Genomic DNA, 16,516 nt, shown 5'->3' on the forward strand with positions numbered 1-16,516 from the left:
ACTGGAACGTATTACACATAGCTCTAATGGGTTAGTTTTTCTTTTCGCGATTACGAGCGTAGGAGCCGGGAAATCATACTAAGCGGGAACGTATCAACGAGGTTTTACTGTGTAAACTTTACCGAAGATGCGTTCGCGATCATGAATTCAGCCATTGGCAGTGTTCATTTCAGTTTGCCGAAAGGAGCGCAAGCCATCTTGAAGTTCAAATTTAATGCGCCTTGCAGTGCTATATTTGTCTCACTCGTTTGTAAGAACATCGACTGATCTGCAGTGATATCTGAGTATGTTCAAAAAGTGTTCCAGGTTCCCTTTGAAGTGACCATTGCAGATAAAGACAATTTTGTTGATTCATCACAGGCTTCCCCCGAAGCGAAGAAATTGTTTTTCTACCCCCTCCACCTTTTAACCTTCGAGTCTCCCAATTTCAAAAGTCCCTATTTTGGCAGGTATGGACTCCTCAATGCGTGTTGCCCATCGGGCGCAGTCACCTTTTGGTTCTTCACAATTCTCCGCTCTCTTTTTTAACGTGATGTCACTGTGAAATGGAAGAACCTGCTGTTCTCTGCAAAGCTGGCGATGATCAACACAGTTTAACGTGGAGAAAAGAAGTCTGACGTTGCCGCTGCATACACCATGCCAAGAAACATTCTGAGTATGATAATAAAGAACAAGGCTGACATTAGGGCCAAGGCGGATGTTGAGGCAATATTTGCATCGGTACCATATTTGCTTGTGTATAACCCATTCCTGCATATAGCTCACACCCCCCAACTACAAGCCGCATAGGACAAGATCGTGCAGTTGCATGTGAAGACGTTATGGGGCTGTTTACATTGATAGCATGCTTTCGAATTGAATGCTGAATTGAATTAAGGAAAAAGGCTGATTATCGATTTGAAAAGAACATCTCATTTACCTTTGCCGTTGGGAAACTTAAAGGTTGACACAGCAATAATACCTCAAGTGGCAAAAGGTTGACACAGCAATAGTACCTCAAGTGGCAACTTGATCATGACACTCATGTTGCACTCGTATGGCAATCTAAGCACTTGTATCCAGCTTATCTATAACTCAGCATCTACTGCTAGGCGACACTGGTGCAGACCGCAGTCAACTGTGCAACCATTCTAGACAAGTGCGATTCAGTCTGTAATCGTGTGTATTGACTGATTAGGCACCACATATTTTTACAAAGAAGCATTCCACGTGCTTCTACAGTAAAACCTCGGTGATACGATCATGGCTCGTACGAATTTTTCTGTGGTCCCGGCCAAGGCCTATTAGCCTGCAATGGATTGGAGTACGGTTGTTGCGATCCGATTTGCACCCCATGACATTTGATACAAACGTACGCTAGCGCACAGGTACGAACAGGTGCTGCCCGCGCTGTCACGGAAGACACGGCAGTCACGCGCGGGCGCGGGCATGCGCGCTGCGCTACCATCAACGGTGCCTCGTTACCTCCGAGATAGTGCGCGCGAATTTTGGAGGCCTTTATGCGCCTTCGCGTTTAGATTACAGATGACGTTGACGTTGCGCTTTTTTTTTTCGACGCGTTGACGCGTGCTCCTGTGCTCGAGGCAGCAGCGTATTTGTAGTGTGTTAACACGTGCCTGCCACGTCAATGAAAGCCAAGTCCCTGCAATCAGATATCTTATGAAACAAGACTGAAACTTGGGCTGCGGGTCCATCATGAAGTCCCATGAAACGTGGACGAAGGCTCCAAGAGACGAAGCGGACGGTCTTGGCGAAGGAGCTTGGCCTCTACCTATCGTGTGCAAAGTGCTTCTTAAGCCACTTTCGCTGCAGTACTCTGGTGTCATGCAGAAAAGCGTAGTAAGACTGTGAAGGGGCTACTAGCGGTCACGGAGCACAACACATCTGGTTCATTAATTACACACGCGCGCATGCACCGTATATTGACGAGTACAAGTATGATCGTTGATGTCTAAAAATGTTACTGGCAATCATTCAGAGCTGTTCATGACATCGCTGTGGCCCCGAGAAACACTAAATCAAAACGTATGCCAACTTTCTTTTGTCGCATACTAATTTCCCATGTTTTCTGGTGATACGAATTTCGGATGATACGAATATTTTTGGTAACCCCGTGAGATTCGTATCATGGAGGTTTTACTGTATATACATTACGTTGTCATATTTAACATTACTCTTCGCATTCTTTTACCCTTTCAGAGTCAGTGATGTACATGTACGTTATCGCTTGTATGTTTAAAAAGTGCGCCTTTTTTGATCATTTGTCTTACTTTGCATGTGCTGCCACATTGTGGAAATGCATGAAATGTTTTTCTTGCGCCGATATCTCCTCTTTTTGTATATACTTTACTACAGCGGTGCACCGGCTAGTTTCAATTTCCTCCTTCGGGTCATTCCTGCTTCTCGCTCCTACAAAACTGATGGCTGTCTGTTTTAGAATCTCTCAAAGTGTGACCATCTTGTTACTCTCTCTTTCATTGCTCCCCGGAGCGCGATTACGCCTGTTTCCGGGCAGGCGCTGACTGACTCAAATGATGCTGCTGTAGTTGCATTTCCTGTTTTGGGGACTCGCAAAAACCGCTTCCTTCTTGTTGGCGATAAGACGAAGGATTATTGTAGGTTTCTCACTTGTTTTTGCTTTCTGGACGCACGCGAAACCATACAGTTTTCTTCAGTGTGTTCACCCGCGCAGTTCGCTTGCGCTGTGGAAGTGTGCGACGGTTTCTCTGCTGCAAGTGAGTCTAGTGGCGATTCCCCAAATTCCCGCTTGACTGCGGAATCAGAATCTGATTCATTGATGTCAGCCCGTCATACGAGGAGTTACTACAGAGTTCACACTCAAATGTTGATAAGCGAGCGACATCTCAAAAACGTGCATGGCGAGGCAATGCCGACTTGATCAAATGTGACTTTTCTTCCTCCGTGTTTCCACTTTGATGCCACTTTGTGCACTTATTTTTGTATGTCTGTGAACTGCACGGACATTTATTGCAACGGATAATTTTTTAACAGTCATATAAGCTTTATTTTAGAATTTCTCTTGCTGTTACTCATGAAAAAACCATTTTTATGTAACTACACAAACAATGTTTTTGTCACTTTATGGTCACCCTAAAAAATTTCGTAAATTTTTTTTCTGAATCAGATTCACGTGAAGAATTTAAGTTGGCAGTAAAAAAAATGACCCTGATGGGTCGCATTTGGCAAAAACATTTGACTCTCAAAGGGTTAATCTCTTGGACCTATGCCATTATGCTGCTTTGAACCGCAGTGCCTTGATACACTCAAGCGGAAGTGTTGTACAAGCCCAGCTTTCCGACGAAGTGCCATCCTCCATGGGCTTTGCACCTCAACCAAATTGATTCATATAGTCTACAATTTACAAGCACAAGAGAGGAGGTTCGAAAATCGCAGGTTCGGTCCCTGCCAGCGGCAGGTTATCTTTTCGTCCACTTTACTTTCTTCACACTTATATCCTAATTACTACAAATAACACGCCCTATACTTTCGTTGGCATTATTATCTGTTAGTTCTCATTAATATTACATGAACGGTGCTACTTCAGTTACTTTTGAGGGGCTCTATTTCAGGTGCTATCAATATGTTCCATGTGTAGGGAAGCGTGTAGCATTCGGGTATGCCTATCGTGCCAATGCCATTTGCAGATGTACTGGAAGCCTCCCGCCTGTCAAAAGAATGCACATGCTCTGGGGTGGCAGAGTTCGATATATCCGTTCTACATCTGACCCCATTTGAAATAAAAAATGATAAATGCATGCATGGTAATATGGAAAGTGTTCGATATATCCACGTTTGACACGTGACTGTATATTTGATTTGTGCTTGTTGCAGGCGAGGTTCGCTGCTGCTTCTGAAGCTGAGCAAGCTCCTGCTGACGGTGGTGGGCCATTGCTTGGCTCAGCAGGCACCTGAGGGTCTGGCCCAGGCCCTGAAGCATGTGCCCAGCATGGGGCCAGAGGGCACTCTGCATTCGGTTGGGATGCGACTGGCGACTCTGCTGCACCACCAGGCCCTTCACCTCCCAGACCTAGACACCATCCAGGCGGTCCTGAGGTTGGCCTGGGACTCGGCTGGGCTGCCAGTCGCAGAGGAGGGAAGTGCTTCCAACCAGGTTGGCAGTTCTTTATATTTGTTGCAAGCAAATTTTGCTCAACGCGGCAGTGATGTTTTGCCATTGACAGCTTTGTCACTGGCACTTGTGGCATGACACCTGGCACACTGTCACACGTTCCTGCCATGTAGTGCAGACTATGGAGTCCAGAGTTGCTAAATGCTGCTGAGCTAAAAGGCTTCTTTAAAGGACACCTGACAGCGAAATTTTTGTTTGTGACTTTTTTTGCTGTAGTTTGTAGCCTTGTGTCTGGTAATGCCGAAGTTGAATCAAAATTGTATTGTATAATTAATGCTAGCGTCGCTAATTGTGACCGATTTTAGAGTCGCTTCGAAAGCCCGCCTAGAGTTGTAAGAAACTAGTGCCCCAAGTGGAGTTGTAAGAAACTTGTGGAACGTCACACAGGGCCTTCGTCTACGTCATACTAGTGGCGATGTCGCGAGGTACTGCCAATTTAAATGAGCATTCACACTTACGTTAAAACCAAATTAAAATATCCTAAAGGTAATGTTCGCCACTAATAATCGGCCAGAAGTATCCATGTATGCAGGACGATCAAACAGCACAAACATCTCGAGGTTTCAATTTTGGTGTCAGGAGTCCTTTAACTCCTTGAGGGTTTTTGCCGTACATGTACGGAAGAAGCTTCCTGGTACCAAAGGATTTTCGTCGTACATGTACGGCATAGCGTTTATTTTTAGAACGCACGCCTTCTTCGATCATTTCTCTTGCTTGAAATGTGCTGCCACTCTTCGGGAATACGTGGAATTTTTTTAATGTGCCGATGTCTCTCCGTCTTTTTTTTTCCTTTCCAAAGAGGCGCGGCGGCTTTCATTGCGCATCAGAACGTGCGCACGCGGTCCGGCTGGTTTCGGTTTCTCCTTCGGGCGGTTGTCGCTTCTTGCGCCCGGGCTGTTTGGTTTCTAATCTCTCTAATCTCTCAAAGGGTGACTGCTTGTTACTCTCTTGTTTATTGCTCCCTGGGGCGTGATTACATCTGTTTCCGTGCGGCGCTAAATTACATAAACCACGCCGCCGTGATTGCGTTTCCCGTTTTGGGGTCTCCGAAAAACTACGTCTTGTTGGCGATAAGACGAAGGATTACTGTAGCTTTTTCACTCGTTTTCCTTTCCGGACGGGCGCACAACCATAGAGTTTTCTTCCGTGTGCTCACTGACACAGTTCGCTTACGCTATGGAAGCGTGCGCTGGTTGCTCTGCTGCTGGTGAGTCGAGCAGCGATTCTTCCAATGCGGACTATTCCCCAAGTGCCGAATCAGAATCTGATTCATTGGATTTCAGTTTGTTAGACCAGGATTTTTTGACGAGTTCAGACTCCGATGATGATCAAGGAGCGACATCTGAAAAGCATGCGCGGCGAGCCACGCTTCAAAGACTATCACACGCTGAAAAGCTTTTAGTGTTAAAACACGAACATTTTTAACCGGAAAAGTACTCTGGTGCGCTTATTTTTGTATGTCTGTGAGCTATGTTTAATACAATGCATAATTTTTATTTATAAAAAACACTTAAGGTTCTTTTTTTTTAGGATTTTGCTTGATTTTACTACGAATAAACCATGTGTATGTAACAACAAAAATGATTTTTTTGTCACTTTACAGTCACTAAAAAAAACTTTAGACTATTTTTTTCTTAAATAGAATCGTCTGAAGAATTTATTTCAGCAATAAAAAAATTTCACATTTTTGGACTGGATTTCGGGTAAAAATTCGACCCTCAAAGGGTTAAATTAGTCCAAAATTAAGGGTGTGAATTTTGCGAAGAAGCCCAAAAGAACTAAATGTTCAATTGTAACATATATGTCACTCAAATACAAAGGGAGTGAAAAAAAAAAGTTACTTTAGGTATTTTGTACAGTTTGCCCAATTAGTATGAATGAAAGCACATATGTACTTTTTAACATGATGTCCACATGTTCAGTGCACATTTGCTGGTGTGTGATTTGGTTGTTGACTCCCGCGATGTATGTATGATTTAATACTTTCGTGACCACAGAAAAATCGGTTGTTTTTGGGTAGTCCAGGAAATATTTTTTTCCTGCCACAGAAATTGATTGATACAGTATAACCTCGTTGCAACGGATCTGCTTACAACAGACATTCGGATACTACAGACCAATTCACGGTATTATGCCAACCTCCCTATCTGTTCTATTGATTGACTACAACGGATTCTAGTACAACGGACATTCGGATATAATTGACCGAAATGTCAGGCCAGCAAGGTGGTCAGGACCCCTTTACAACGGGCTTTTCTACCACGGACATTCCAAATTCAATAACTTCCGACTTCAAACATCGCTTGGCATACTTTCGGCTCAGGAACGATGCACTGAATATCGACGTATCGATTTAAGAACGAAGCTCGCCGATCTCCAGCCTGTCAATGATCATTTAGGCCTAGCCGTGGCGACGAAAAATTGGTGTGCAGCGTGCTTGGTCTTGTGTTTTGGGGCGCCAACGCGAGAAATTGCTAGCCGCTGCCACCGCTGCTCCGAGCGGTTGCTGCACGGTGAGCTCGGCGAGCTTGGCCGGGGGGTACGCTGCCGAAGTGTAAATTGCCCATCTGCGGTTCCGAGGAGCCAGCGGGAGATGTGATTCGTTGCTTGCGACGGAGCACATTGCGGCTTCTTCGCTTTCGCATGTCCCCTAGCGTGATGTTCTTGCCCGTAAAGTTCCGATTCGTCTCATACGTGGGCGCCGTGGGTGTAGTTAGGCCTAGCCACGACTTCAAGCAGAAAGCTTGGCTGCTATGTGCGTGGCCACGGTGCCCGATGTTTCTAAGTACGTCATGCTCGATTGCGAGTACAAAGAGTTGTCCCTTGATGGTCTTCTTCACGAGGTTCGATGTGCTGGTGAGCAGAACCTCTAACCGTGGGTCCAACGAGTCAACGCTATTGCAGTTGGTCCGAGACGCGCGTCTGCGATGTTTGTGACGAGTACGGCGCGATATCATAATCTGGCGATTGAGCTTCTGCTTGAAGCAGCCAAAGTAAAGCATAATTATGTCCTAAATGATCGTCGACCCGTGAACACAAAACGTGTCACTAAGTGGCACGATTTTCGACAGCCGTGACCTCGCGACGCACAAGCAGCATACGACGCTCTCCCGGAGCGAGCATCAGTCCAATGGCGAGACATGCTGGAGCAACATGGCAGAAGCAGCCAATCGGAGGCCTCGAAACGAACGTCGAACGTTTGCTTTGTGTACGCTTGTTTCTGAATGGAAGAGCTAGCTGAAGTGGGGAACTTGAATACTGAGAAATGCTCTTTTCGATGAGCCCAGAATGGTGGCATCCGGTTGCACCGTTGCGGAGCTTTTTTGGCACCTCGGCAGGCGCAACAAATTTTTTACAGCACTTCTATGTAGTTTCCAGCGAAGATATCTTGGAATCAAATGGAAAAAGGGCTACAGAAACAGAAAATGTGACTTATAGAAAATTGATCTTTTTGTTATTTTTCGCAGTAAGAAAGCCGCGTCCCCCATTAAGAATAAATCCATTCTTTGACCGCGTTTGTGACTCGTAATTCGCTCCGGTTATAACAGACCCATTACATAAGTCTGTTGTAACAGTACTTGGATTTTGCATACTCCCTTTACAACAGACCTAAATCCTCCTCACTGTAAAGGTCTGTTGTAATGTGGTTATACTGTACTAAAGTGGAGGGTATCATATGATAAAGGAAGCTCCAACCAGCTCGAACTCCTCCCGCTCTCCGACAAATAACGATGATGATGAGTCTACGCCAACGCGATGGCAGAAGTGAATGCCAATCTCGAAGGCCTTGCTTTTGCAAGCAGTTACGTCATACACGCCATGTTTGTGCAATGCAAATCTCAAAGGCTATGCTTTTGTCAATAGTAAATGCCAATCTTGAAGGCCTTGCTTTCGCGAGCAGTTACGTCATAGACACCATCTTTGCAATTTGAATCTCGAAGGCCATGCTTTTGTTTGCATCAATTGAAAGATTCTGTTGCTTGCGCCTCTCATGCGGCTAATATTACGGTCAAACGAGGCCAGGCTGCGTGAATATGCACCATGGCGGCTCTCTTTGGTAGTCACTCGGTCGGCTCCGAGCGCACTTCGCGACGTATCATACGGGAACGGTCCGACAGTTACGACGTAACAGCGAGGTTCCCAATACAGTGTATCCTATGGGAGCTATGCCGGGACCGGCGGAAAACGACGTAACAGCCGGGAAAACGCAGCAGTGAGGAACGTAACAGCGGGGTTCTACTGTATATAACTTCTGCACACAAAGCCCTTATCAAATAATACTGCAAATATAAGCTCTGTAAGTACAAAAGTTATTTTACACACATACAAAAATCTAAGCACAAGTGCCTATCATGCCATTGTGGGGAGCAGTTTCTCGACGCGGTGAGACAATGGTTGGCTCACTGTGCGTTGGCTTTTCGAAAATATGCATCCACGCATACTTATTTGTGCGGTTGCATGTCTCTCTGATGACTTCTGCAAAGCAACATGAAGAAGCCCCCGCACGGCATTCTGGAGCACTAGGTCAAGGCCCACTCCGCGCTGTCTTCACGGAAAGAACTCCGCTCTTTTTGCAGCCGGTGCCAAATGCTCCCACACGAGCAAAGTTGACACCTTGCAGAGAAGAGCTGTTATCTTTAGTATGCATTAAATACGTTTACATCAACGTGCAGCAACAATAAAACGGCCCAAGAAGAGAGTGAAACTTACTGGCAGATACCTGCTGATGTTCCGAGGTGGTTTGACTCAACTCAAAAGCAAAAGGGATGAAATACTGCCTCTTTTACCTTTTAAATTGGTGTTAGCTGTCCGGAAGCGCTCAGCGAGCACCAAACTTTGAAATTGAAGTCATCGTAAACATACTAACGATGCGAATAGGTGTGGTCACGAGTGTGGTAGGGGGGGGGGGGGGAGAGGTGCTTAGACATGAAGCATTTCTTAAATTTAAGCTAGGATGATGAAACTTTGGTGATTATGCATGTACATGTGCACATATGAAATAGGAACTCAGTTTTTATGTACCCCTTACCACTGCTCTCTAACCTCATTAATACGTACGCGCTTTAAAGGGGGACGTGGGGATCAAGTTGTAAATACAGTGAACTCCCGTTAAGATGAATTCTCGCTTATGCGGAACAACACGGGACCGTTTGTTTGGTTTCCTATAGACTCAATACAAAAAAAAATTCGCTTAAGATGAACCGCCTAACTGTACTCTTCTGTTAAGACGAACTTTCGTGGTGACCGGCAACGCTGGTGATTCTGCGAAACGAACATTGCAGTCTTGGTGGGGCATTCAGGCGGCCAAGAAAAAGCAAAAAAGCAAAGAAAACGCATATCCTGGAGCAAAGAAGCAAAGCAAATCGCGACACGGAGGGCGAGAGATAAACGAAAAAGAAAGGTCAGCAGATGGTATCCTCTCACCCCCAGCCTCTGGGTGGGGGAGGTACGGTCTTTATCAGCAAAGAAAGCAACAAAAAGAGTGGGGGGATGTACAAGTGGGATCCCCAAGCAATTGCGTCCTTTTGTATCCCCCCCCCCTTCCCTTCTTCGGTTTCCCAGCTGGAATACAAACGAGAACAGAAGAGCTGAAAGGGAAGTGGAAAAAAAAGATAACGAAAGCGACAACGGGAACAAAAATTGTCTGTGCATTAGAATCGAATATGAAACCGAAACCTCGTTTGCGGCACCAGCACTCCAGTCAGAGGTGTCAGGTGCATTGTCATTGTCATTACACAATGGCGGCCGAGCACATTTTGTAGTCAGTTCGCGTTGGTTCGCGTAGGACCTGTGCACGTTGTAACTGCTCCCAGTGAAGTGCAAATTGTGATGAGCCATTTTCATTATGGAAGTGCACGACAAAGGAAGGCTATTTTGCACATGGATATAGCTGCGTCGTGTCTTTTTCATGTGTGTGAGGCTTGGAACCGTGAGTTGCGCGACGGGATATCTTCAGCCGCACGTCAATCAGGAAAAGTAACTACAGGCCGAAAATGGGAAAATATCCGGACCTCGAAGAAAACCTTGCAACTCAGACCTTGTGAAGGCAACAGCACGCGACCGAGGCGTATCCAGAAGTGACCTTAGAGCCAGCAAAACAGGCTTGCAGAAGAAAAGGAACTGCCAGGACAATAAATTTTACATTCCTTGAAAGAAAATTGTGCTTGTCTGTCTCTCTCTGTTTTTTTTGTAATTGTCAACATAGGAGCGTGCTACAGTTTTATCATTAGAATGTGGTAGCAATATCTTCATCAGAATTTTTATTTTTGAACTCGCGAAATCAGGTGCTCATAAGATTCGGGTAAATACTCTACTTGAAGGCATAGTTTTTATCAAGCTGAGCAAAATAAATGCTTTTTCTTGTCATTTTGCCTCCATTGTAAGTCGTACACCATTCATTGTTCTCAAGTAACATATCTGGAGGCACTTGGCATGTTTGCATGTCTCTTTTTGGGGGCACTTCTGATAAGCCGAACTCCTGATAAGACGAACAGATGACTGTGGTCCCTTCGAGTTCATCTAACAGAAGTCTACTGTAATGATAAAAAATTTAATTTTTTGAAAATCACATTTTCAGTTTCTGTAGCCCTTTTCCTATCTGATTCCAAAATGTCTGCACTGAGAACTTCGTAGAAGTGCTTTTAAGGGGATCACGGGTCTTAAAGATGGAAAAATCACGAAAAAGTAGTTTTTAATGTTATTTTTGGATTGTACAGTGACTGATGCATAACCTAACGAATTTTTACGCGTCCAGGATTGAGATTCTGTAAAAACTGCGCGAAAAACGTAGACAAAGGGAGAAACGGACGACACAAGCGCATTTCTTCCTTTGTCCACGTTTTTCGCGCAGTTTTTACAGAATGCATTACCAACTCACCCAACAGTCTGTTCTTCCAGGATTGAGATTTTAGCTGCAGTAACATTTTATATCACGTATGTAACAAGAGTATTCATCGATGGACGCACGAAAATGGGCTTTCTTCTGGGACGCGCATCTGCCATTCTACATCTCTGATCCTGGCCATCTTGGTTGTGTTCGAAAGAGGCAAATATCTTTTTTATTTTTCACGCCTCTGCTACTGCATATGCCAGGCCACCAGTAAGGAAAAACCCGTGAAAAGTTAGTCCCGATGCACGATCCTGTTGGTCTACCAGTGCACGTGGCAGTGAGTGCACATGCCATTGGCAGATTCCCACAGTCATCTCCTCGGACAGCGGGCATTCGGATCGGACAGCACAGCTGAAACGCACAACCATGCCGAATTCAACGGCAAAGTTCACTACGAAGCACATATTCGGTGGACGGATGAAGAAACGGAAGGTGTACAACTTTCAAAAGAAGCGCCGATCACCTTCAAAAGATGTTGACGATAGTTTGCCTCCTGTGCCAAGCGCCCCCGAAGACCTCGCCGAGGACGTTGACTGCGGATTAGGCCTAGCGGATGAAAGTGGCTCTGACAGTGACCACGTTCGACAGACATTTCGGTGCGACACCGTCATGTTGGAACCCGCTGATTTGGTAAGTTAAGAAGAATGCGGAAGAGAAACTCCGGAACCTTGCATCAACGCCGGCTACCATGTGAAAACCAGACCTTCTCACTTGTGCAAACGACACTGCCACGGACGACACCGTGGCTGGCTCGGATGTGACGGAGATGCGCTTCGCTCTGGTGAGCCTCAAAACACTAAACGCTCTGCAGTCGGATGTCAAGTGCAAGGGGTGGGGCGGCAATGTGTCAGTTCGCGTAGGTGAGTACAAATACGGCCTTGCTGTAAAGATCGTTATGTTGTGTGAGATCTGTGGTGATAACGCGCCGGTGTGGAGCTCGCCGCGCGTGATCAGCAGAAAAACATGTCACCGATTTGTCGTGAACATTAATGCTGTGTTCGCTATGAAAAGCACTGGCAATCAGAAAATTGCGCTTGCACATAGGTGAGTGCGAATATGGCCTCGCCATAAAGATGGTTATGTCATACAAGATCTGCGGGGGTAACACCTCGACGTGGGGCTCGCCACGCGTGAGCAGTGGAAGAACGTGTAACCCGTTTGTCGTCTTGCCGTGCACGCTATGAAAAGCAGTAGCAATCAGCAAATTGCGCTGCACATAGGTGAGTGCGAATGTGGCCTCGCCGTGGAGATGCTTACGTCGTGCGAGATCTGCGGTGATAACGCACCGGTGTGTAGCTCGCTGCGCGTGAGCAGTGGAAAAATGTGTAACCCGTTTGTCATGAACATTATTGCCACATACGCTATGAAAAGCACTGGCAATCAGCAAACTGCGCTGAATGGCATCTTTGCAATTGAATGTGTCTTTCCGCGGCATGCATACCAAGACATGGCAGGCACATCTGAAATCGAAGCTGACGCCCGCTGTGGCTGAAGCTGCCGATACTAAATGCATGTCTTAGAGCGCACTCGCTGTCTGTGATCTGTAAAACGAACTGAAGCTCGGTGACCCAGGAAACATTGCCGTTTCCTGTCATGGTTCATGGATGACTCGTGGACATTTCTCCGAACAGCGCGTTTATGAACATGGCATGTGCAGAAAAGCAAAACCAAGAGATCAAACCGGCTGATAATGAATCTCCATATAATTCCTCGATATTATGAAGTTTTTCTATTCTCTGGCATGACTCCATAGAAGCACATGTATTTGCGACCTCTATGTAACAAAGCGGCACCGGGGGACACCCTTGATATAACGAATTTTCGCCACTGACAACCTTGGAATTTTGCCCTGAATTTTGTCATTTTGGCAGGAGCAGGAGCTGCATGCATCTTCTGCGGTTGCCCCACCGCCGCCGAAGTGCGAAGTGGCCCCGTCGCACATGGCACGCTCGAAGCCCCGGTGCCCGCGAGGCAAGAGCTCGTTTGTGTGTGCGAGTGTGCACAAGGTGGGCAGGCGGGCCTGCTCCCCTCGAGCCGGCGTTCTTGCTACCGCGGGCGCATGCTCAGATGTGCCCTTCCCCCCATCCCTTCAAACTTCATCCAGCCACTTGCGGATGCTACCATGCTAACCATGCTGCCTTTAAAAAAAAAAAATCACCAAAGATTTCGATACTGCCTAATGCGAGTTCGGAGTGCAGCTTTGTGTTGAGTCATTGCCAGCTGTGTTTGAAGTTCTGGCTGTCTGCAGTTGTAGCGATGTAACATTTATTACACATTGCCAGAGAACCTGCCAGCACTCGAGTGCTACGCACACCACTCTGTGCATTGCAGGCGTCGCAAACGAAGTGAAACACCGACAGCACCGTTACAACAAGCAAAGCCAGCTGCAGTGCATGCGCCAGTCCTGAATGCGCACGAGCTCTGACTGAGGGGCCAGCATGTGTGACGGAGGAAGAAAGCGAGGTTACAGGCCAATGGCTCGTGATATCGACAGTCTCCACATTCGCTCTCTTTCGTCCTTGTTCGCTCTATCGGTCACGCCGCCCACAGAGTTTCCTAATACAGTAGAACCCCGCTGATACGTTTTTGAAGGGACCGTAGGAAATAAACGTAAGAGATGGGAAACGTAAGAGCCGAAAAACAGGAAAAACGGCAAAATATTTAGTGGTACAAAATTTTATTTCAATTCTTACGAGCAGCACGAAAATTGGCGCGCTCAGCCGCGATCTAGTCGATGGATAGAAACGCGGAGCTTAGGACGGCCTTATCCACAGAAATGTAATCAACGTATGTGATTTTTTTTAACACCAACAGCTGTAGGTATGAAAGAACTAAGCACACGCAATCACGACCGGTGCGGCGAGTCCGACCGCGAACCGCACGCACGACCATGCGAGCTCCAACCAGCTCGAACTCCTCCCGTTCTCCGACAAATAACGATGATGATGAGTCTACGCCAACGCGATGGCAGAAGTGAATGCCAATCTCGAAGGCCTTGCTTCCGCAAGCAATTACGTCATACACGCCATGTGTGTGCAATGCAAATCTCAGAGGCTATGCTTTTGTCAATAGTAAATGCCAATCTCGAAGGCCTTGCTTTCGCGAGCAGTTACGTCATAGACGCCATCTTTGCAATTTGAATCTCGAAGGCCATGCTTTTGTTTGCATCAATTGAAAGATTCTGTTGCTTGCGCCTCTCATGCGGCTAATATTACGGTCAAATGAGGCCAAGCTGCGTGAAAATGCACCATGGCCGCTCTCTTTGGTAGTCACTCGGTCGGCTCCGGGCGCACTTCGCGACGTATCATACGGGAACGGTCCGACAGTTACGACGTAACAGCGGGGTTCCCAATACATTGTATCCTATGGGAGCTATGCCGGGACCGGCGGAAAACGACGTAACAGCCGGGAAAACGCAGCAGTGAGGAACGTAACAGCGGGGTTCTACTGTAATACACTAGGGGAAAGTCTGGCGCTAGTGTTTATGGGAGCTGCAACGCATGACGCTTCAGCCAGCATGGGAATGGGTAGTTCACGGATTTGTCTAAGCTTTGTTCTTTCGGCTTCGTTTGGCTCCATGTGGCATGGAGCCGCTTTGTCGCAAGACGGAGTTCAGCAAATGTTCAGCAGTTCCATTACACCACCTTAACCTTTTAGGCTCGCCAATTTGAATCGACTCACAAAGTTCATAACAATCAATCCTTTACTTGAAACAAATGCCAAAACACCATAAACAAAGCCCTAAGTGTGTTCGAAGCCGCAAGCACGAAGATTAGGCAAATCCGTGTACTACCCATCATTCCATGGTGGCTGAATGATTGCTGTGCCAAAGTTCCCTCTAGTAAATATTGTAGAAAACTCTATGACGCCGCTGACGCCAACGGCGATGCCCCTCCACCCAGGAATGGGTGCCTAAGAGCTGAGCTCTAAAAAATAAAAATGGCTTTTTGGGTTGGCAGCGTCACTCTTCAGTTGTTGCAGAAGTCTCTGAACTGCACTTCTTTAACGTGACACCAGGTGACGCCACTAAAAAAATCCTTGCTCTGTCCACGGCCGGGCTAGACTGCACGCGCGCGCTCGCTTCTTACGGCCTGCGCATCGGGTGTAGTACATGCCTCTCGCCGCTGCTTTGAGGGGGGCGCTGCGACCCTGACCCTCCTCCGCCGCTCTGTGCAGCGCGCGCAATGCCGGCACATGAGTTCGGGCGCGCTTCTTCACTCACCGCGCGTTGAAAAACAAGCTGCCTAATCGTTGAACACGCACAGATGGTTTATTTTGACTTCTTATATGCGCAACGTGCATCGAGCTTAAGCTTATCGAATAACGTATAAATGCAAGAGCCGGGAGTACAGCTCTCCGCCATCAAACGTGTAGACATTCTGAGGTTTAGAAATAAATATTTATTGCTCGGGGGGGGGGGGGGGGGGGGGGGGGGGTAAGCACTCGCAAATAGTTGAACCCTTTATAGTGAAAACTTTTCCGGACTTCACAAATTTCACAACCTAAAGTGCTTCCTAGTCGGCTTGTCGGCTTGTGTGCGTAGGTGGAAGGCTTGTCGTTTGCGTCAGTCAGTTGGTTTAAGTGATTGACGAGGAAAAATCTTGGGAATTTTTCGGCTATGAGATCTGCGGATCATCGGGAGTGGCTGTCGTCAACGCCTTCAGGGCAGCTTAAGATGGGAGCGCGTTGCAAGTAGGGCTGGACTGCTGTTTCCAAAACTTCTAGCACATTCCTGCGTGGCAGGTGTTCAGAGGCCTTATCGAAAGAAGACCACTATCTTGACCAAAAGAGCTAGAAACTCAGGCCTCGGGTAGTGTAGTTCGTTCCTGTCTTGTGCTCGCAGTAGCTTGTACAGCTGATGCTGCCTGTTGTTGGTCGTCAGCAGCGCAGCGCAAGAGTCACATCCGAGGTATGTAATAATAATAAGCGACGAGGAGAGTCTGAAAAGTGCGAGCGATTTGAGCGGTTGTGCGTTTGAGCGGTGCGAGAGCGGTTGTGCGTTGTTAGTAGTGCGATTTGAGCGAATATGCGTATGCGACTTTGTGTTATGGGTTTTCAGTTGTAACCAAGTTGTTGAGAATTAAATGTAAACTTCTTTCTCCCTTTTAATTGTGTGTCGTGCGTTGCGTTTTCTATTGTGTCTTATTTTACGGCCCAGCCATCCTGACGCTAACAAAAGGAACGCGAAAGAGCTCGGGGTTCCCGCAATTAATGTTTCCAGGTGGTGTTAACACCTTGGCAATGCACACCACCACTCTCGGGGCGTGCCGTCCGTAGGGGTTATTCAGCAGCAAGAGTCCTCTCTTGTTTTCTTACTTTCTTTCTCCCTATACGCAGTTATTTTTAACCCTTAGAGATACAACTCACGTACGTGTTTCAAAGAGCTGTCAAGCTGCAGACTGCAGCTTTTAGCCCTGAAAACCACTCCAAATATATTTGGAAAAACAAAGAAATAGAAAATAGCTAGCAAGGGGAAG

The 16,516-nt window shown here is 46.7% G+C and overlaps 1 protein-coding gene across 1 annotated transcript in view; it reads left to right on the forward strand.

Annotated features, from left to right (window-relative positions):
• The window catches only part of LOC119386563 (probable ubiquitin carboxyl-terminal hydrolase FAF-X), a 326,343-nt gene that overhangs the window by 182,081 nt on the left and 127,746 nt on the right, over nt 1-16,516 (forward strand). Inside the window, exon 19 of the mRNA XM_037653846.2 lies at nt 3,853-4,132. Coding sequence (XP_037509774.1) covers nt 3,853-4,132 — 280 coding nt within the window. The remainder of the gene's footprint in view (nt 1-3,852; nt 4,133-16,516) is intronic.

This window comes from Rhipicephalus sanguineus, chromosome 3, assembly GCF_013339695.2.
Source record: "Rhipicephalus sanguineus isolate Rsan-2018 chromosome 3, BIME_Rsan_1.4, whole genome shotgun sequence".
NCBI classification, from domain to species: domain Eukaryota; kingdom Metazoa; phylum Arthropoda; class Arachnida; order Ixodida; family Ixodidae; genus Rhipicephalus; species Rhipicephalus sanguineus.